Below are 23,661 nucleotides of genomic sequence, written 5' to 3' on the forward strand. Positions count from 1 at the left end.
CTATGAACTGTTGGCACTTGATCAGAAACAACAGGAAATATATTTACTGTAATTTTTGCAGATATTTACATGTTAATATCTTAATTAAAAAAAAAAATGCTCACAAAATTATTAAAAATTTATTTCCCCATTTAGCGGAAGAAATGGACCAAGCCGATTCTGAACTTAGGGATACTATTACAAATATATGGCCTTTGCAGGCCAAGAAAATGCTGAATCTACTGGTGCCACCCAATGATCAATTGAATAAGGGCAAATTGACAGTGGGTAAAGTCTATGCGGGACTGTTAATATACGAAGCATATCGCATTAGACGTGAAGGAGGAGAGCCACAAGGAGGCATGGGGGTAAGTTATCATGATAGAAACTGTCTTTCCTAAAATAATAACAAAAATAGGTATTGTTACAAAAAGAAGGAAACAACACATTTTTTACATTTTAACAAATTTCAAACTAGGTATACAAATAATTTTATTTTTAACTAATTTTACAAGCCAGAGAGAGAACTTAAAAGAATAACAAGACCGAAATTAATTTAATTTTAGTGGCAGAGAAACTATAAAAAAACTGATTTAGTTAAAAATTATATTGGTATTAAAGTTAACAAATGAAAATAAATTAGAAATAATTACAATGTTATTAAACAACACCTAGTTATAAAAGTAAAATTTTGCACTAAAAATATTTACTTTACAAAACAAATTAATTGGTAGTCACATTTAATTTTTAATACACATTTTACCAAGCAGAGATATTTAGAATAAAACCAATATTTATGATATTATTTAATTTATAATATATTATTTTAACTTTTTCTCACACATTAAAATCGTTTAAAAACAAATGTCTTTAATTATGATTGTGAAATATTTCACAATTATAGCAGAATTGGAAAGAGGTACTTATTACTCTCTTAACCAGACCCTTTAAGTAAAATAAAAGAAAATTCTTTATTATAAAAAAAATAATAAAGTTATGAAAAAGAATTTCTTTTTTTGGTTTGTTGTATTAAGTTTTGCTTACAATTTTGAAAACTATTTAATCAAAACTGTTTAATCATTTTAATTAAAAAAGTTAATCAATTTTACCAGAGTTTGAAGTATTTTAGTATTTTGTTATTCATGATATTTAATTTTAGTAATTTAGGTTTCTTTGCTTAACAAATAAATACTATATATTCTGAGTTAAGACCATAGCCCACCAGTTGTTAAATGATTAAAGAAATAATTATGTATTTTAAATATTAGTTATATATTCGTATTATTATTAATAATTATTGTTTAATAATGGTATAACATATGAATTATGGCATGCCATTACTTATATGGTAATTTGTTTTATTGTTAGTTTTGAAATATTTCTGCAGGTTAATTGTTATATTTTTGGTTATCTTTATTTACATATATCTATATTAAAATTAAAATGATTTAAACGAGGATTTTTCAAATGATAACAACAAAGGATTTTTAAACCACTACACAATTTTGATGTATTGTGGTTCCAGAATTATAAATATGTTCCAAATTTTAAATTCTATGGAGAGATTTTTTTTAAAAAAATGGTGTAAAATTATAAATATTTTAGACATTTCTTCACATAATTAATGATAACTCAAAAAGAATTAGTCCGATATTATTAAAATAAACATAGATATGTTAAGATTTACATTACCTTTAATCTGTTTATATATTGCCTTTCAATCGGCTCAGTAGTTTCGAAGTTATGATAACAAATTGAAGCAAAAAAAATTGTTTTTACGTCAAAATAGCAAATTTTGTGAAAATGAGCGAATTCACTTAGTTGTAAATAAATTCGATAAGAATCATTCGAATTTTATGGCCGATATACGATTTTGTTCCTATTATATGTGGCTTCAAGATAAAGTAATAAATCTGAACAAATTTTGCCGCCTTCAATTTTTTGTGATTTTTTTAAAACAAAAAAATTTGCTATTTCCATGTAAAAAATATTTTTTTTTTCTTCAATTTGTTATTGTAACTCCGAAACTACTGAGCCGATTAAAACACAATATATGTGTGAAAATGTGCACATAGCACGAGGAAAATGTTTTCAAAATTCAATCAATCGAAAGAATAACATTAACTGCTGAATTTTATGTATATCAAACATAAAACTAAAATCTTGTGAAAATGACTGAATTAAGTTAATTGTGAATAAATTCGAAAACTTTTAATCGAATTTTATGATCGATATCTGATTTTGTTCCTACTACATGTGGCTTTGAGATAATGTAATAAATCTGAACAATTTTTGCCGTTTTCGATTTTTCATGATTCTTCTAAAACAAAAAAAAATTAATATTTTCAAGTAAAAAATATACTTAAATTTGTTATTATAACTCCTAAACTAATGGGCCGCTTGAAACGCAATATATATGTGAAAATTTGTATATAGCATAGGGAAAATGTTTTCAAAATTCAATCAATTGAAAGAAGAACATTAACTACTCAATTTTATGTATATCTAACAAAAAACTAAAATTTTGTGAAAATTATCAAATTCTCTTAATTGTGAATTAATTCGAAAAGAATCAATCGATTTTTATTACCGATATTTAATTTTGTTCCTATTACATTTGGCTTTGCGTCAAAGTAATGAATCTGAACAATTTTTGCCGTTTTCGATTTTTCATGATTTTTTTAAATCAAAAAAATTTGCTATTTTCAAGTAAAAAATATATTTTTGCTTCAACTTGTTATTATAACTCCGAAACTGCTGAACCGATTAAAAAGCAATATATAAACAGATTAAAGGCTATCTAAATGTAAATGTTTCTAAGTTTATTTTAATAATATCGGACTAACAGTTTTTTAACTATCAATAATTATGTGGAGAAACGTCTAACAAAATTTATAATTTTATTTAAAATTTTTTTTAAAAAAAATCTATCCACAGAATTGAAAAATTTTACAATTTTTATAAATGGTGCATCAAATTTATATAGTAGTTATTCAAGCATTTTTTGCTTATGTAATAAATTCAACTGAAACCAACTCTCAAGGAACTCCAAATTCAAGTTATAAACCATCTTGAAATGGGTACAGAGAAATTTTGAAATTAAGTGATTTAGATATTTAATTTCTATTCAAATCTAAGGATACTTTTTGTTTCTTTCACAAATTCAAAAATAAAATCATATTAGATTCAAATATCAATTTTACTAAATATTTTCTCAAGATTTATTAAATTTCTTGCAAAAAAACATTAAGGGTCCTCATGTAAACGCTTAAAAGCCTCGCAAACTGTGCAATCTGAGCATTTTTACACTCTCGCAAATGAAATGTCAAAAAATGTATGGAAATTCGATTGCACAACTCCTATAAGTTTGCGCGACAATTTAGACTCGCAAACTTGAATTTATTGTACATTTGATGAATCAGCTGCTTTTGTTTACTTTTATTTATAAGAAATAAAAATCAAATAAAATATAAAAATTTTGTGCATGTTAAAATTGTGTAACTTTGGAACAGAATGATTGTATTAAATGACATTGTGTATGAAAACATTAACCAACAGCTAGAACATAAACAAAATCCTCCAAACTATGTATACCACCGTTTGTTCCAAAGATTTAACTTTCATTCAACATTTTAAAATTAAAATGTATACAATTTGAAAAAAAAATTATTAAAGCTTTTGTTGAATTTATGTATTTTTATTTGACAAATATAAAGTTTCTGTATAAACTTGCACAAAATTGAAAAGGTGGGTTCATGAAACATGTCGCGCAAATTTGCCCATTTGCACAAATGGGAAACTTAAGCCTTTAAATGAGTACCCTTATTATTTTCTCATAAATTTGGGGTTGCTAAATCTCCGTTTAAATCATTTTAATTAGAAACTTTATCATATATACTCGTTTCTTAAGATTAACTAAATATTATATTAATTAATGCCATTAAATGTTGTTGCAAAATTCATAAAAATGTACATTCATATTTTATTTTTATTTTTTCGTATAAATTAAAACAAACCAACCACCCATAAAAAACAAACACAACAAATCGAATTGAAAAACTAAAAAAAATAAATTTGAAAACTCAACAAACCAAAATCCTCAAAAACCAAACGCCAAAACCAAAAAACTTAGCGGACAAAGCGTGAGGATGATGAAGAGGAAGAACCTTTGCATAGTCCAACAGCTGATGATGAACCGGTATACAAAAAGATTTTTTTTAATTTTCACTTCTTTCTAATAGAAACAATTGCTAGAGAGAATGTAATGAACTGCCCTCCCAACATAATGCTCGTTTTTTTTTCTGTTTTTCTAATAAACGTGAACAAAACCCCTTTAAAAAAAAAACAAATATCCTTTGAAGATAAACCTTTATTTTACACTTATTATGCATAAATATTTTTATTGCTAAATGGAACAAAACCTAAATATACAATACTTTCTTGCGCTTTTATTGATAAAAAAAAACAAAGAAACTTTTTTTTTTGTCAAAGGAATGTTATAAATATGAAACCAAACGCATCCCCCTTTAATTTATCAAAAATAAACAGAAACAAATAAATTTTCATTTATAAAAGGGTTATGATTGATATGATTTTTTGACACTACTCACCAGTAAGTGATAATGAATGATTAAATCTGAAAAGATATAAAAATAAATGCATTAAAAACAGGCTTAGATATATAGAGATGATAAAGATATAACTTAAAGAAAATATTTTTTTAATTTAGTGAACAACTTTGCACGTTATTACGATTATGCTTCTACAAGCCACGAATTACCTTAAGGTATCATTAAAGTAACTTAAGTAAAATTATATTTATCCATTGAAAATCATTTATAAAGTTAATAAAATACAGCATGTTTTTATGAATATACATACATACATACATACATACATACATATGTATTTTACAATTATTTTGGACAAATAGTTATGTTATAGATCTATGCTCAATTTGTAAGTTAAAGTCAAATCATTCGATTGCACTGAATCTTATATGTATATAATTGATCAGCGATATATAACGTTATCCAATATACATAATACAGAGTCCGGCTGAATATTCGGTTTCGGATTATTCCAAATAATCGGCCTAATAACAATACCGAAAGCTAAACTTATAGAAGGGAAAAACATATACATATAATGGAATTTTAATGGAGAAATGTGTTTTGAAAATAAATCTATATATAGATATATATATAATATATATATATATATGTAATATAAATCTAAATTAATCTATATATAAAATTCAAAAACTCCGGGTAAAACTCGGAAATTCTTTTTTTTGTGAGTCCAGTTAACTGTAATAAAAAAGCTCCTTAAAGTATGCAGTACAAATTTAGATATTTTATTTGCCAATAAATAAGAACAGGCTGGTGTGCGTGGGTTGGATAAACTTGAAGAACTAACATTAGTAAATGCTACCGGGCGAAGCCGATCAACTAGTAATTTATAATAATGCTTCAATATGAAAAAACCAAATTAATAGAATCTAGGGGACCTAAGAATGAGTCGAAACATGCTATAAATTTAAAATAATTATTTTAAGTTCTAGTTTGTTTCGGATTAGGCCGAATGTTAGGTTTGGTTTTAATGCTTTAAAATATTGTTCGTATGTTGAAAACAAAAATGTAAAAATGTCTCTAAAAAATATTGAATATACTTATTTTGCAGGAAATTGTCCAACGACTTCTCTTATTATATATTTGTTCAATTCACAACCTAGTTGTATATTGTACGTTGTATGTTACAACTATGGTGGTTGTGAACACAAATTTCGTCAAGTCGTAAGTTTACCCTGCCAAGCCTTGACAATTCCAAATGAAGATGATAAAAAAACATTCCAAAATCTATTAATATGTAAAATTAATAATGAAAGCGAACTAATGTGTGCATTATGTAAAAAATTCAAACAATTGACAAATATTTAAAACAAATTATCGTTTTTCATAAATAAAATAAATTTACTGATTTCAGTGTTACCGTTTGGCTGTATTTTGCACTAAAATATTTGAATTTTTTTGTTTATGTATAAATATGAACTTTTGGTAACACTTAAATTTTCATACAACATTCGAAAAACATATGTAAAAATGTTGTAGGTGTTGTACAAAACATTTATATAGAAATTATCAACAAGAGTCAGTTGTGAATTGAACAATTATTTTTGGTTCAAAGTTGACTGATTTTCAGTGTTCAAAAAAACAGACCATTTTTAGGCAACGGATCGATCGTCATTCTTTTTGATTCTATCGATAGATCTATTTATTAAGAATAAAAAAATGTGTTCTTTCAAAATTTCTCAACTTTGATGGAAAATAAAAAAACATATAAATTTCTATAAATAAATTTAAATTTTCAAAATAACTTCTTTAATTATTCCTTTACATAATGCAACAATTTCCAGCTTCCCGTCCTTGACCCATTTTTAGCCAAAGGGAAAATTTTGAAAAAAGACATGGTTCCAAAGATGTCTTGCATGCAGTTTTTAGTAATATTTTACAAAAAATTCAAATTTTTTTAAACCTTTCTGGAATATTTTGTAAAAAATTTAAAAATAAATTAAGAAAAAAGAAAATTTTAATCTTTTCTGGAATAATTTTAAATTATAAAAGCATTTATATATTTCATTTTACTTCCCATAAAATGGAGTTTTCCACAAATTTCAAACACTCATTTCAATAAGAATAATATTTTAAAATTAAATGGAAGATCCCCAAATGTGGATTGTTTAGTTGCCTAGCATTTATCCAATTTTTTATATTCACTTGACCTTTGAGAAATTAAGGTCATTGATTAATTCTGATCCAAGAAAATCCAAAAAAGTAGATTTTAAAAACTATCCAAGAAAATCTAACATTTTGACTAAATTCCCAAGTATGCCAAGCCCTTTTAACCACTTTATTTACCATAAAAATTTCCATTTTTCGTCATACGTTGCTTTTGGAATGAAACACATTTTTGAATAAAAAAACTTTGAGATTTTTTTATCTCTTCCAAATAATAAGATTTATCTAGGTCGTCAAAATAGGTATTTGCTTGTGAGATGATTTCATCGTTGGAGTCAAATCTCCTTCCTTACGGAGACATTTCTTCAGGTTTGGGAATAAAAAATAGCCACTCGATGCTAAATCCGTAGAATAGGGCGGTTGAGGGAGCAATTCGTGGCTTTGTGGATTTTTGTCATGGTAAGGAACTTTATGCTTAGTCAAATGCGGTCGTTTTTTTTTAATTTTCATTAAATCGACCCAATAAGTGGAGTCATTGATTGATTTACCCTAATAAAGGTAGTCAATATGGATTATACCGCGAGCATAATTGGTCTCTGTTGTGTTGTGGTGAGTTCACGTTTCGTTCACGGTTACTAAACGGCACAAAAACTCATCCACATTGAACAACAACAAACATTCCTGCGAAGTTGTCACACGATTGCGTTTGTGGTCGATTGTGAGTAAACCCATCTTGCCGAAAGCTTTCTCATACCCAAGTGATCATTCAAACTTTAAACCACTGAGCCAGGCTTCTACAATCTCTCGTACTTTCAATCTCCGATCACCCAATACATAGTGATTTTTTCCAATTGTTTCGGGTAAAGAGACGTCAACAAGGCTTCGAGAACGTTCGGCATCTTCCGTGTCAGTAAACCCCTTTTTACCATTGAAATTGATGGTGCAGATATCCCATAGTATTTATTAAGCTTAATAAATACTATGGTAATGATTTGAGTAATGATTTGGTTCGGCAAAAAATAATTTTTAATGAACGTACGAAATTTAATTTTTTCCAATTTCTCCTTAAGTCACGAAGTAGTCTGCTATCAATGGATGTCAAACACAAACTAAATGACACAGCTTCTTCAAATTTTGACTGGATTCAACTAACAGATGCCTGTTGACTGGAGTAATGTTACTATTTCAGTTAAAAGGCGCGCAATTCAAAAAGTCACGGACATATTGACCCGTCATCGTAATATCTCAATAGTTTATAAACGTTTTATTTTGAAAGAAATTACGCAGTCAGATTTTTATTTACATGGGTTCGCAGTTGGAATAGGGGCTAATGGTGACCCCCAAAGTTTGCTGCCATCGGCCTACAACATTTAGAAAAACACACAAAAAATTAATTTATTTGGATGTTTGGATGTGAGGGAACTACCTATGATAGCAAAATTTTTTAAAATATTAATTTCGAGAAATTTCGGAATATATAAAATAATTCCTTGAAATTTTATATATTTAGCTCGCATAGAAACTTTCTTTCGGAGAAACGCTTCGTATTTACCCACATGAGATATACTAAACAAAAGTTACATTACCGAAGACTGATAGTCCTCCCAAATATTTCGTCATAGCTTCTATATAAGCCCTTCCCCAAATAACCACTCCACGAATGTACTCATTATTCTCTGTATACTGTACATCATCTATCGACTTTTAATTTGGTTGAAAATAAAATGATAGACCTTTCTGTGGAGGTGAGAAAAATTCGGAAAATTTTTAGTAACTAGACCGTGAGGGATGCTAATTGAATCTTCACTACTAAAAAACCTCTAAGATTTAATAAATTTGCATCTAGAGAACACAAGAGTTTAGTTTTGGAGTCGTACGATTTCTAAGAAATCTCATTTGGGTTTCATAATTCAAATTCTAAGAGAACGATGAGTTGAAACACAAGACAATAGTAATCACCTTCATTTTCCTTCGGTTTCTCTATTTTTATACCCTACACCACCATAGTGGGGAGGGTATTATGCGTTTGTTCAGATGTTTATAACGCCCAAAACTATTAGTCTAACACCCACCTTAAAGTATACCGATCGACTTAGAATCACTTTCTGAGTCGATTAAGCGATGTCCGTCCGTCCGTCTGATCGGCTGGCTGGCTGGCAGTCCATGTAAACCTTGTGCGCAGAGTACAGGTCGCAATTTTGAAGATATTTCGATGAAATTTGATACATATTATTTTTTCGGCCCAAGGACCAAGCCTGTTGAAACTGGCTCAAATCGGTTCATTATTTCACCTAGCCCCCATACAAATGTCCTCCCGAAATTGGACTTTATCGGTCATAAATGTTTAATTTATATATGTATCTCCACAAATTCCGCTCCAAATAAGTTTTATATACACAAAATTCATGTCACCAAATTTTGTTACGATCGGTCCATAATTAGTCATAGCTTTAACGTGCATAAATCGCTTAAAAATGTTGGTAAACACACAAAATTCAACATAGTTAACTTTAATATAGACATAAATCACACGACCTAATTACATGGTGATCGGTCCATAATTGGTCATAGCCCCCATATAAGGTCCACTTCCGAAAATCACTCAAAAATATAAATTAATGGAATTTTAAAAGAAAAAATTTTTTTCTCTTTTACTTAGTGTAGGTTATTATATGGTCGGGCTTGACCGACCATACTTTCTTACTTGTTAGTTTCAGCGAAAGTTTTCGACATAGAAGAATTCAATTTCAATCGACAAACTTTAGTTCGCCTTGTTTTTGGTAAGAGATCGAGGTATAGGTTATTTACCTACATTATGAGCATATATCTTTAAATAAAATATTTTTAAAAAAACGGTCAATTTATTAATAAAACAAGAAAAAAATCAATCATTACCCAATTATGTGTAAAATATAAATCATGTATAAAAACAAACAACCTATAATTTCAACGCAAATTTCCAAACAAAAAAAAAACAATACAAAATTGATAAAATATTTCTACATTTTGGCAAAATTTTCAAAAACTTATATGTATTTGATTAAAAAAAAACACAAAATTCATCAGCATCATCAAGACAAATTGGTTTAAAGAATTTGCGTGGAAAGAATCCTCTGCAAGCAATAACAACTATATCTGTGGCCTTTTTACAAAACAACTTAAGTGGAATTTTTAAAATTTTTCAGGAAAGTTTAAAAAGTATTGAATTGATCGATAATTATTTAAATTTTTGAAAGCTCTCAAACAATTATGCAAGGACAAATTATATAAATTTGTATCAATCATTTAACAGTTTTGAAAAATTTTAAAATTCCGCTTAAGTTGTTTTGTCAAAAGTCTACAGATTTAAATTAATTTTAAACCTCATACAAATTTCAAATAAACCATTTTATTGTTACTTTTGCACCGTTTAACATTTTCTTATTTTATTTACCTTTAAGCACCTTAAACATATTACAAAATGAATTATTAGACGTTTATCTAAAATATTTTTATATTAAATGTTTTCTAAAAAAAAAGCTATGGTCTAATTGTTATATAGTCGTATGAAAACAAAAATATCTATTCCTAGAATAAATGTATTTACATAAATATTTTATTTTACAATAAAACAAAAAATAGTTTAACCAAATTTACACCAATATTGATAAATTAATTGAAAAGTTACAACCAAAAAAATAAAACAATTAGAAATACCAAACAAATTTTAGCCAACAATATTAAAAAAGGAATAAATGTGTCCTATATTTAATAAATTTTTTAATTTTAGTTTTTATTTATTTGGTCATTAATTTAATATTTAGTTTTGAAATAATTTTAATTTTTTTTAATATTTTTTTAAATTAATTTATATTTTCTTTTAAACTGCATGTAAATAATGTTTTTTTCTTCCCCCAAAATTTTAAAGAAGCAGCATGCTTTAGATTATTTTTTTATTTTATTTAGTTTTTTGTTTTATAAATTTTTATGATTCAATTATTTAATTTAAATTTTGTTTATTTACAATATTAAATAAAACACCTTGTTTGTCTTTTATTCAAATTCCTTTGTCTTCTTTATAAAGTCTCCTGTAAAAATTAAATTTTTTAGCCTTTAGCATGTTTTCCTTTTTCTTCTTACTTAAATAGATTTTTTAAATCTTTAAATTTCTTTAGAAATCTTTAACAACAATAGTGAAATATAAATAAATTATTACAAAAAATGAAAATACAATATCAAGAAAAGTGTTAAGACATTGTTATTTAAAAATTGAAAAACATAGGGAATTGAATGTACACCAATCAATATAAAATAATCTCTCGATTCTTACTAATATTCGTCCATATAAACCTAGTTTTTCTTTGCAATAATATTTCAATGCTTTTAAGATACCTCGAAACCATTCAATTGTAGGTCAACATATTTGAAGATTGGGGCCTTGAAGCAATCGCCAATTCATACTGAATAGGCTCGATTTCAATACCTGTATTTTAACACACAAGTACTTATATGCACTGAAACAGTGTCGCAAACTGTGTGATGTGTTCTGCTGAAATATTTAAGAGAACTTGCTTCCGATACTTGAAGATTTCTCTTAATAATGGTTAGGAAAGTTCAAATCTAATCACCACAAACACTACTCCCTCTGTCCCCATTTCTATAGGATATTGATCTAGCAGATTCATAAAAAAAGTTTGAACTTCAGGAGTCACTGCTATAATGCTTCGTCATAAGCGAATAAAGTTACAGCAGTTCCTCTCAAAAACGAGAACAACTAAATAAGATAAACGCTTTGGCAGTTAATTGGTAACAATAAAGTGAAAATATATAGTTGTAAATATTTACCATAACCATTTCAACATATTTGTTAACAATATTATGGTCATTGTGATAATCATAATATGTTTAAGTTGCCATCCACATCATTGCAGCAATCATGTATATTACTGTAGTAATTAAATATATCTTTATGGCAATCACATTCATGATAATTCAAAATATTTAGTTCTCAGAGTGTAATAACAATCATATACATACATATATAATTGCTACAGTCATGTGAATGGTAACCTAAACATGTTATGGTTACCACAATAATACACATGATTACTTTGTTAAAACTTGTAAAAATTTTGAAATGGTTATAACATGAAGACAATTCGACTAATAGGATCAGGAAGATACGACCATATATACCGGCTAACGACTTGTTATTGAGAATGACAACATGTGGATGGGATATGATGATTAAGCCGAGTGGAAAAATGACGAGAATTAGGCACGTGCTGCTGCTGATCTACAGTTAGGTAATCAACTGGAATGCTTGGATTCAAAAATTTCAGACACTTTAACATTTTACTGTCGTTGTTACTCATTTTAGATAACACTAGTTTACAAGGTTTTTCCTCATGAATTGAAACATATGGGGATTTGTGTATTAAGGTCCTCTAACTTCGGAAAAAATATTAAAAAAAATCCTGGACGTCAAACTTTTGAGATATTTATTAAAAACGAAACATATAAAAATGTACATTAAATTAGGACAAAAAAATTAAAAGTGTTGTTCATTTGTCTCCCTCATGACACTCCAAAAACCTTGATAATTCCTCTCGAAAAACTTCAAATCTTGATGGAAATGCTCTCCATGTTCGTCACTAATGTGTCCGAGGTTTTCCGGGAAAAATCCACATGAGAATGTAAAAAGTGAATTTTGAGGGACATATTTACACCCATCAATTCAAAATTATGTAATAAATTCGCAACAATATCTCTGTAATTTTGACTTTTCTTATTCCTCAAAAATTCTTGAACAACAAATTTAAAAGAATTCCATGCTGCTTTTTAAACATCGGTTAATAGACACTCAAATTTGGTATCACCCAAAATTTTTCTTATTTGAGGACCCACAAATATCCCTTCTTTTAATTTAGCCTCGGGAACACTGCATAAATATTAGAATGCTGGTTTTGTCTTATCTAAAGCTTTTACGAAGTTGTTTTAATGTGGAGTGGCGGCAAAACTATTTTTTGTGGGTCAACCAAACTGACATTTTTAATTTTCATTTTTATCCTGATTTGACACGGGGAATCCATAATGATGTAAATAAGCATTTTGCAGTGTTTGTGTTATAGGAAAACCTCGATTTAACTGAATAATTTTTTCGCAAATAAAACAAAAATGGTCTGGGTTTATTTTACACTTTCTTGAAGACATTTTAAAATAGTTTTTACTTTAGAGTTTTGTATTTATAAGCGATTTATTAACGTTTATCTATAAAAAAATATGTACTTTTAAACAGTATTTATTTTTTCCCGTTAATTTTTTTTGGAATTTGTCAAAAAAATACAACTCTGAAAGCATCTAGTAGATTCGCCAGAGTGTTGAGTACCCAAAAACGATGTAAATACCTAATTACCACAATTCGGTACACTATAGTATGCATTAGTAGTACTCAAGGCAGGTGAAAAATAAAAATCCATATCTGAAGTATAGGTGGGAAACAAAAAATGGTCAATTAGCTTGCGTCCCTAGCTCTTCTCAATAATATAAGTTTCATTCCATGAGCAAACAAAAATGTTTGATTTGTAAACTAGTGTAATCAAACTCTTGCCAGCGATTTAATTTGGATTTTCCTGTCCTGTCCCGTGCAGCACTTATAGCGATAAATTTTCTAAGAAAATCTTTTCAGATTAATCTGTAGATTTATCTCAATAGATTCGAAACGAGGTGCCGGAATATCCCAAGCTATCAGATAACTCATTACGCGTAATGTGTTTGACTTTATCGTATTCCAGAGCCACTAATAGACCATCTTTATCTACTTTTTATAAATAGAGACTCGTACGACGTTGTTGCTTGACCAGGATTGGTGGTATTCTCGAGAATCTTTCTAATCTTCAACGATTTAATTCTTTCAGCTCCTTGAGATTTGCTAGGAATGGTTCCTGGTACTTATAAAAATCCTTTTCCTGATATTTTATGTCTGGAATCAGTTGAGTGTTATGGATTTAATTAGGGCTACCTTAGAGGTTTTCTAACATTTCCCAACTGGAGGCGAAATAATCGTCTTCGGATAAAATCATCGTCTAAAATCAGTCTCACGAACATGCACATAAAGGAATAGTTATTTCGAACATCAATAAAACATGAAAATGTCTAACAACGGATGAGTAGTCTCCTTCAATCAATCACCAGCCACTCAGTTTCTCGGCTCTGCTACCAACCATCATAATGGGAAGGAGGTAAAGAGATAGAATAAGCGCTTAGGCGAATGCATGATTTGAAGAAAACCGGAACAATTGTAAATCAGTTGAAGCTGATCAACACAAGCGTTAAAAAACTGCAATCATTTATAATACGTAACCAGTGAATTGATTGTAATTTGTCACTACAACACCAACAAATATAAACTTTCTTAACATACAATACACCAGTTTGGATCACTTACTTCTTGTTAAATTCATTAGTGTTTCATCCATATTTTTACCTTTTAAAAATGGTAGTTTATTTTCTTTAAATAAACCGGTTTCTTTTAAATTGCAAATAAAACCTCCAAATAATTTAAATTTAAATTTACACAACAATTCAAAAATATCACTCTCTTTTAATACACACAATTATACTACACAATTCAAAAATACACTGGTGTGATGTTAATTGAAGCTGTGCTTACGATAACTGACCCGTGAATGCTCTTGCTGCAGCTATTTATACACCAGCGACATTTTTTAGCTATTTCTAGGATTATTTACGAATGTTCTAATTCTTGAGCTTTTAAAGCATTGTTAACCAAACTATCTCAACAATAGATTTGCTTCGTATTCTAGTGTTACGATGTGTGTACAATGAACCAAGTTTCTTACGAAAATATCCTTCACTGGCAACACTTGTAAAATAACTCATGTTCGTTTTTTTAATTTCGGTTTCACATATATAAGAAACTCACACATAGACGGTGCCCGCGGGCGTACTGCTGGAGACCAATGTTTTAAAGCTACTTCGCAGTGTCACACTTATAAACAATGATAATAACAGTGTGTTATCAACAAGTTTCTACGGCCTTACATACCATTAAATTCAAATTGATAATGCAATGTCGTAACAATATATGCACATATGAATATAGATTGAACTTTGAAAAAATTATAGCAATGGTGAACATCAAAACAGATATTGTATTTTCAATTTTAAAAAAATAAACTGCACTTAGTGTGATCTCTTAGTACTTAATAATAACAATAAAAATAAAACTAAATAAATAAACTAAATAATTAAATTTTCTTAAAATTGCTTGTACATTAAACAAACAACTAAACTCAATTAGACTTTATAATAACTTTAATAAATTAAAACGTATTTAGATACATATGTATGTAATTTTTTGTAAAATTTTGTAAATTTCTTTACTATACTTGGAACAAAACAGACGCTACTTACTATCTTTTCAACAACATATTTATTAATTTATAAAATTTATAAGCATATATTTATGTATTGTATAATTTTTAAACTTAAACAATTTTTACTCATATTAATCATGTTTATTTTTCTTCATTCAACAAAAACTTTTTTTTTTTTGGTACCAACGCGTTTACAAAATCTCAAACACCTCTCTGTATAATAAATTTTAAAATCATAAAATCTCAAAAATTACAAAAACAAATTTTCATCACTTGGATTCAAAAACAAAACAAAAAACCTAAATAATCACGCATCACTTGACAAATAAATTAACAAACAATGAAATTTTTTTAAATGCACTGTACAAAACTCAAAATCAATTAACAAATGCTCTAACAAACCAAAAAAAAAAAAAAACACACTGTCAAATATCGAACAAATTTTTGTAAATTTTTAATAAACAACAACGACAACAATATCAACAATATCATCAACGCAACCCAACCAAACAACTTTATTAAAATGAAACAAAAATCAAACAATAACAATTTATGATTGTCTATATAAATAATAGAAGCAATCATTCTTTGATTGTTTGCTCGATATGGCTGCCCTCGACAAAGGAGGATCGCGTCAGGGTTCCATCAGTTATGAGCCAAATGGTACTGATGCTGCCAATTCGCAAACGCATTTATTAGCAAATAATAATGGTCACGCTAATGGTGATGCTGAACATGGTAGTTTGGCAACACTGGCACGACGGAGTACTATGAGAAAACGTTCCGTTAGGTAATATTTCTCTCCTTCTCTCTCTTACTTTCATACTATCACAACATCACTGTAACACCAAGTCATTCATTTTCATACTCCCAAATATTTAAAATTGTGATTATTTTACATTATAATTAGGCATTCAATTGTGATGAAATAACCTACGTAGCTATAATACATGTTTAAGTTTCATCAAAATTTCCCCTTGCTAAACACATTGGAGCTTTCATGACTATTTTGCACAGGTCCTAGGCAATATCTTTATATAAGAGAGTCCATAGAGTTCGGAAGTACATACAGTTATTCTCGATCACTTCGTTTAGTACTATTTGTTATTATCAAATGCAGTGAAATATCGATATTCTTTTTTTGAAATAATTTTTTTTTTATTTAAAGGTACATCCTCTGATACAAACGTCCCTTTTCACAAATTTTACAGATACAAGAAAGGATTTTAGAGCCTTGGTTTGAAATGTTTTAGAAATATGCCAATGCAGTTCTATTACTTAATTGTATGACTTATAATGATAAAATAATACAGCTTAGAAGAATTAGCGACTTATTACTCCATTTTTGAGACTTAGCTCATTTTCTATTAGTTATTTTGTTTTTATAGTGGACTTTTAAAGTCTCCATTCTCCGTTTTTGATATTAGCAGTCGAGATGCTAATAGAATTCAAAATTATACAATATTTCCTTAAAAAAGTTATGATTTATAGTGTAAATTAAATGAATAAACTAAACGTTAATACAAGTTTGACGGTATGTTGGGTTTATGACTTAAAAATGCGGATTTTAAATTTTTAAGTATTTCTTTTGCAAAATTTGTAGAATATAAATTTATTCAAAGTATAGGCCATTGTAAGCTATGATCTTTTCCCATATTTATGATGTCATATGGATTCCGAGCCAAAATAACTGCTCATCCTTTGAGGCCAAGAAAGAATCAAGCCAATTTCGGATACTCCTATCGGGATGTGAAGCGTATCCCAGTGAGAAAGTTCTGCATCGATCGAAATAAATACTAGTCGGGCAGAGCATGGTCTGGACTTAAGGCGGGTGAGGAAAAACTTTCCAACCACTTCTTTCTAAATAGATTTTAATAGGTATTGCAACATGTGGCCTAGCGTTGTCATGATGGACTATTACGGTTTCATTTCTGGCCGCATATTCTGAGTTTTTTTCGGCCAATGCTCGTCTCAAACGAATCAGTTGCATTCGGTATCAAGCCAATATCAGATACTCTGTTCCAAAGTGAAGCGTATCCCAGAGAGAGCGAAACAAATAGTAGTCGCAAGGGGCACGGTCTGTACTATAAATCGATTGAGGCAAAACTTTCCAACCAATTCATTCTAAATAAATAGTTTTCAACAAGTATTGCAACATGTGTCCGAGTATTGTTTCATTTCGGTTTCATTTCTGGCCGCATATTCTGACCGTTTTTCGGCCAATGCTCGTTTCAAACGAATCAGTTGCGTTCGGTACAGTTTTCCTATGATTGTTTGAACAGATTTCAGCAGCTCATAATAAGACCCTTTTGATCCTATAAAATACAGAGCATTACTTTAGCAGCTTTGTTATGGATTCGGCTGGTTGGTCGGGCTCCACATACGATCTCTTCGCGTTATCGTTATGGATCCATTTCTAATCGCAAGTTATGATTCGGTGAAAAAATTATATTCTTTTGCAGCGTTCAAGCAGCATTTCAGACATACAAAACGTCATTCAAGGTCTCTCGGCTTCAATTCGTATGGTAACCAATTTCCCTGCTTTTGCAAACGTTATGAAATTGCTGATTGAATAGCTCCCAATGATATTGCAAGCCTTGTTGAGTTTAACAACAATGTTTATTCTTGGTCTTCAATCTTTTTAGGCTGGCCTGGGCGATCTTTTTCTTCCGTGTCAAAATTTGAAACGTTGAAACCGACGAAACAGACCAAGCTAACGAATATGTTTTACCTTTTGAACTGAAGAGACTTTTTGAAAATCGGTCGTTTATGTTTCAAAATCGCACATAGCTGACAACAAGCTCCATTATTAAGATAAAACTATAATGAGCATGTCAAAAACAGCTGACTAAAATATCAAGCAAAATTTACATATCAAAGCAAATTCACCATAGTGTGGTGCCGATAGCTCAGCTGATTACCTTTTCCTTCGCATGTTTAGAGGCTCAAGCTGTCAAATTCACAATTAAAAGCAACAAAAACAAAAGGCAGACTTTACCGGCCCCGTCCAACATAAACCACAATTTTGACAAGCACAGTATGTTAACATAAATGAGCAAAAAACGATCAGCTGATTGTATATACAGACCTTATTAATGGACCTTGGCTGACAGTATATTGTTTTTGTTGCTTTAAACTACCATAAAAAGAAAAGAAACAATTTGTTTCAAAATAAAATATTTATGATATTGTAACATTAAGAATACCGTTATTTCACTAAAACGAAGTGATCGAGAAGAACTAGAAGTATTTCCGTACTATATGGACATTAAAAAAAGCAAAATTGCATCATGAGAAATATGACTATTATAGTCACCTAAAAGTATACACATTAATTCAGAATCAATTTCTGAGTCGATTAAACGATGTCTGTCCTTCCGTCCGTCTGGCTGGCACATCGAATTCATAAAAAAAAGTTTCATATAGACATAAATCACACGACCTAATTTATGATAATTGGTCCATAATTCGGCATACCTTCCTAAAATCACTCACAATGATAAATTATTAAAATTTTAAAAGAAAATTGTTTTTGCTCATTGTAGGGTATCATACTTTCTTAATTGTTTTTTATTCACTTTTGTATCACCTCATGAATGATTGCAGAAATTAATTCATACGCTTTCGATGTTATCATTTCAATTATAAAATAAAATTCAAAGTCAATTTAATTTAATATTTCCTAGGAAAACCTTTCCAAATATGTATAAAACTAAAAGTACATCAGAATTGAATGCCTTACTTTCTCATTACAATATACAACTACATTATCCATTACCGCATATCCCAACATAAGCTATCATATCTCAAACATCTACCATACAATACAAACTACCATCATCATTTCACAATAACCACCCACCATCAAACTTACAATTCTAACATTTACAAAAAAGCTAAAAAAACAAAAAAAAAGAAAATTCACATTTTTACTTAAATATTTTTATATAATTTTTTCAAATTTCAGAAACAAAAAGGTGAATAATTGTATTAAACAACAAATGGTAACACAAAAAACAATGATATTAACAAAACCAAAACTAAAAATTAAAAGTCCTATTAATTCGTATATTAAACTAATTAATTAATTAAACAATAATAAGTGTGTGTGTGTGTAAACTTAAAATAATAATCGATGTGGTTACTTACTATAACTATGTATACTATAATCGTACTACTACTTACTAAATATTACTATTTGTGTGTCCTATTTTATGTTTTTTCTTTCTCTTAACTGTAATATTCATCTAAAGAAAATTTAATGTTGTTTAATTTTTTAATTGTGTTTCATATTAAAAAAAAAATCCTTAAAATTTGCAAAAAAAAAAAAAAAAAAAAAAAAAAAAAAGATTTTAGTAACAGAGCTACTTATAGAGTTTTATAGTTGTATATAACTTTTTTTTAATTAGTCACATCAGATGTTTTAGTTAGTTAAAGTGGAGTCGGAGAATTTATCCCAATTTCAATTTGACAAGTGTATAGAGCTTGTTGTAATTAATTGATAACAAACAAATATTATTTTATTTAGATATTTCTTATATATAGTTGAACATTTTAATAGGATTATTTTTTTAAGTTTTAATAGAATAACTAGCTTTTATTATGCGAATTTATGAAGCTTATTGTCAAAGACCTGTATTCTGTCTTCACTATTTCATTTAATTCATTTAAATGATCTCAGTTAGCGAGAAAAGAAGGCAAGAAAGAAAGAAATTATTGTTAAACAAAATTAAATTCAATAGGAAATGAGTGATAATTTAAGTAAATTTCTATAGTTGAAATAAATGTTTGACTTTCCGATATTCTTCGAATTTTTAAACTTTTTTTAATATAAACAGGATGTAAAAAAAGATTAAAAATCTTCATATTAAAAGTTAAATAATTTAAAAAAAAAATTATGCCAAATTCGAATTTAAGAAATTTTTTCAGATGTTTGAAAAAATAAAAAAAGGGCCCATTTTGAAAAATAGTTCGAATTTGCAAAAAAAAAGGCAATAATTGTACGTCTTGAGTTGCAAAATATATATTTTGATAGATATCCCACTCACATCCCACTAAGCGACAAAATAGGTCTTAAAGGAAAAGACCTAAGAATTCCTTTGAGCAAAAAAAAAATTTTAAAAAAGGCCCATATTGAACAAAAAAATAAATTTTGCAAAAAAAAAATTGTATGTTTTGCGTTACAAAAATTTATTTTGATAGATATCCCACTCGCATCCCACTAAGCGACCAAATAGGTCTTAATGAAAACACCTAAGCTTTCTTTTGAGCAAAAAACAAAATTTAAAAAAGGGGCATATTGGAAAACAATTTCGATTTTGCAAAAAAAAATTAAAAAATGTTATTTCTTGAGTTACAAAATATTTATTTTGATAGATATCCCACTTGCATCCCACTATGGGACCAAAATTATCTTAAAGGAATGGACCTTTCTTTTGAGCAAAAAAAAATATTGGAAAAAAGGGCCCATATTGGAAAAAAAGTTCGATTTTGCAAAAAAAAAAAGTCAAACATTTTCTGTCTTGAGTTAAAAACTATTTATTTTGATAGATATCAAACTCGCATCCCACTCAACGACCAAATAGGTCTTAAAAGGAGAGACCCAAGCATTTTTTTAGCAAAAAGAATTTAAAAAAGGGTCAATCTTGAAAAAAAAAAGTCAACAAAGTTTTTGATTTTGCAAAAAAAGTAAAAAATTTTATGTTTTGAGTTACAAAATATTTATTTTGATAGATATCCCACTAAGCGACCAAATCGGTCTTCAAGGGAACTATCTAAGCTTTATTTTAAGAAAAAAAGGGCCCATTTTTAAAAAAAGTCAAAAAAGTTTTTGATTTCGGAAAAAAAATATTGAAAAATTTTTATTTTAAATATTTTTTTTCGAAATATTGAAGAAAGAGCTATCTAAGCTATTTGGGACACATTTTGCTAAGAACTATAGGTAATAGGATACATGGATAAGAAAAAACACCTGCTTGGCCAAAATGTCAATTTTTTAACTCAGAGAGTACTCGCCAGATTTTGTTGAAAAATTTGTGACTGAGTTCCTATCCAATAGAACTAACCTTGGCGTAAATTTCATCCCGATCGGAAGACATCGCTTTCAAAAGTTATTTCACTTGACATGAAATGCCCCATATATATCCTGCAATAGTTACCGGGGCAATTTCAGGATAATACTGTGGTAAATCTAGTAAACTCTAGACCCAGAAGCATAGTAAAAGGTATTTTTTTTTACTGGGCCCCAAACTTCCAAGTCTAGGTTAGAACCAATCCGAACTTCTGACAAATTTAATTAGATCCGTCAGTGAAACATGCCTGAGAGAGTCATAAAAGAGGCCTGTGCTATGAAATTTTAATCTATGTTGCTTTAGAATGGAACTTTCTCATAGAATGGTTGTACCGATTTATCCTTTTCTTCAGCAGTTAATATTTGCCATTAATTATACCGGTGAGAAGTCTACTCGAGTTTCAACCAAAAGCTAAGGAAATCTTGGTATTTTTCTTTGGCATAGAGTGCAAGAGCATTATTAATATTCAATAAGTGTTAATCGTAGAGTTCGTCAATCATATTCGATACCAGGGGTAAATGAATTTTAATTTATGCCAGAGTTACATACAAAGGCCGAAGCAATTCGGTGCGCACTCATCAACATTTTAATTTCTCCGATTGCCCTCCATGTCCATATTAACTCGACAAGGTATTGTCTAAGTTAGGCAAGTGAATAAATTTAGTTGAAAACACATTTCGACCTAATTACGATGGAGTTGAGAGACTTGATGTAAGATCGATGTATCAAGATGCACTTTCCGACTTCTTCTCGCTGCTGTATTGATGATTTTAAAAATTTCCTTATCAGATGTTTTTCCCAATATTGGCAAACCTATGCTCCAATAAAGCTATGTTGTAGTTCACTTGATTCTTAGTGTCAAGCCTGGCAGGCTTGAAGATTAAAGCTATCCACGTAGATAAAAATAATCAATGTTTTGAGATTTAATTTTCGGATGCTTTTCACGATTGTGTCAATCATAGACCTCTACTCGTAAGAAGTTACAGGTATCGAAAAAAACTAAGAAGACAAATTCATCAGAGAAAATTCCGCTGCCTGTGCCCTTCTCCGTTTTTGAACCGTTAGTGTTAATTGATATCATGTCGTGTTGTACAATAGAGTTTGCTACCTAATCATCTCTCCTATCAAAATTCCTTAGTGACAGAAAAGCAGAAGGGCACGATCTAATATGTGGAAATTCTGACCACCGAAATGAGAGAGTATACGACCAGGCAATCCGGCAATGTTGACGAATATATTAAGTCCATCTAAATGAAAAGGTTCCACATCGCTTAGGATAGTTTTGTTTGAAACAGTGCCCGACAAACTTTCCCTTTATATAATTGATCGATTCACAAGGTATCCTATCAATGGTTTGAAAATTTTGTTATTGCCTTTCAAGCACAAAATGTCCTAAAATAAATGTCATCTAGATGAAAAGGTTCTACATCGCTTAGGATGTAGATCCCTTTATATAATTGACCGATTCACAAGGTATCCTATCAATGGTTTGAAAATGTTGTTATTGCCTTTCAAACAAAAAATGTCCTAAAATAAATGTCTCTGTATGCTATGTTTATTATGTAATCATAACCAACCCGCAGAGACCTTCGTCGAACGCCTAAGAGTCGGTTAAGCCGAGCCTCCGAATCGTGAAATATTAGACCATTATGACATTAATATGAATAGCTTGTGAATCGACCAACTATAAAAAACTGTTGCGAGATTCTGGGATTTATACTTATTTAGTTATACTCTTGTTTTGCTATGTTATGTTTTTGTTATCATTGGTAGCCTTTCATTTGGAGAGCCAGAAATTGTTATGATCGTGAAGTTGAGAATCAAGTCACTGCACATATCCACCATGTGCCAAATTGGTCAAGTAACCAAGAATTATGGCCGATGTTAATATGAATTTAAAGGTTACACCCTCCTTGATTTTATTGTGTCATTGACTTGGGTACACGATCGAATCGCAGGATCTTGCGATTGATACTGATCTAGTTATACTATGAGACAATGATGTCCATTTCATTATGCTTTAACGCTGAATAACAACACACATATTCTTATTCTTTTCTGTTTAGTAGTCACTGAGACAGCGACGAATGCACACGCCAAGCGGATGTATTGCTATTTTTAAATTTTTGTTCATGATCACTGAAAGAAATATTTTGATTGTTTAATATATTTAGAACTTTAAAGTGTTGTCTGGTTTTTCACATCAATATACTTCTGTGAACAATTTTTTTTTGGCTTGATTATTATTAACCAATAAAGCCTTACAAATATTTACATCTTTTATTTAGCTTACTAAACTTTTCTTGCGGTGCAGCTCTCTTTCTCTCACCAATACTATAGCAGTTTTAGCTTTGGACATCCCTGCTATAAGAGCATGTTTCATTCTCTTGTAAGTTTGTTGTCATTGGTAACCATTCGTTAGGAGTGTCAGAAATTGTTTTAATCCTAAAAGTATTATGGCGCTTCCCATGGTATATGTAATACTGGCGCGGATCC

The 23,661-nt window shown here is 29.2% G+C and overlaps 1 protein-coding gene across 1 annotated transcript in view; it reads left to right on the forward strand.

The window, feature by feature from the left end:
• The window catches only part of cac (cacophony), a 210,149-nt gene that overhangs the window by 172,397 nt on the left and 14,091 nt on the right, over positions 1-23,661 (forward strand). The window contains exons 25-27 of the mRNA XM_065509066.1: positions 136-347; positions 15,670-15,884; positions 19,062-19,071. Of these exons, the coding sequence (XP_065365138.1) occupies positions 136-347; positions 15,670-15,884; positions 19,062-19,071 (437 nt within the window). The remainder of the gene's footprint in view (positions 1-135; positions 348-15,669; positions 15,885-19,061; positions 19,072-23,661) is intronic.

Source organism: Calliphora vicina, chromosome 4, assembly GCF_958450345.1.
Source record: "Calliphora vicina chromosome 4, idCalVici1.1, whole genome shotgun sequence".
In the NCBI taxonomy this organism is placed as follows: domain Eukaryota; kingdom Metazoa; phylum Arthropoda; class Insecta; order Diptera; family Calliphoridae; genus Calliphora; species Calliphora vicina.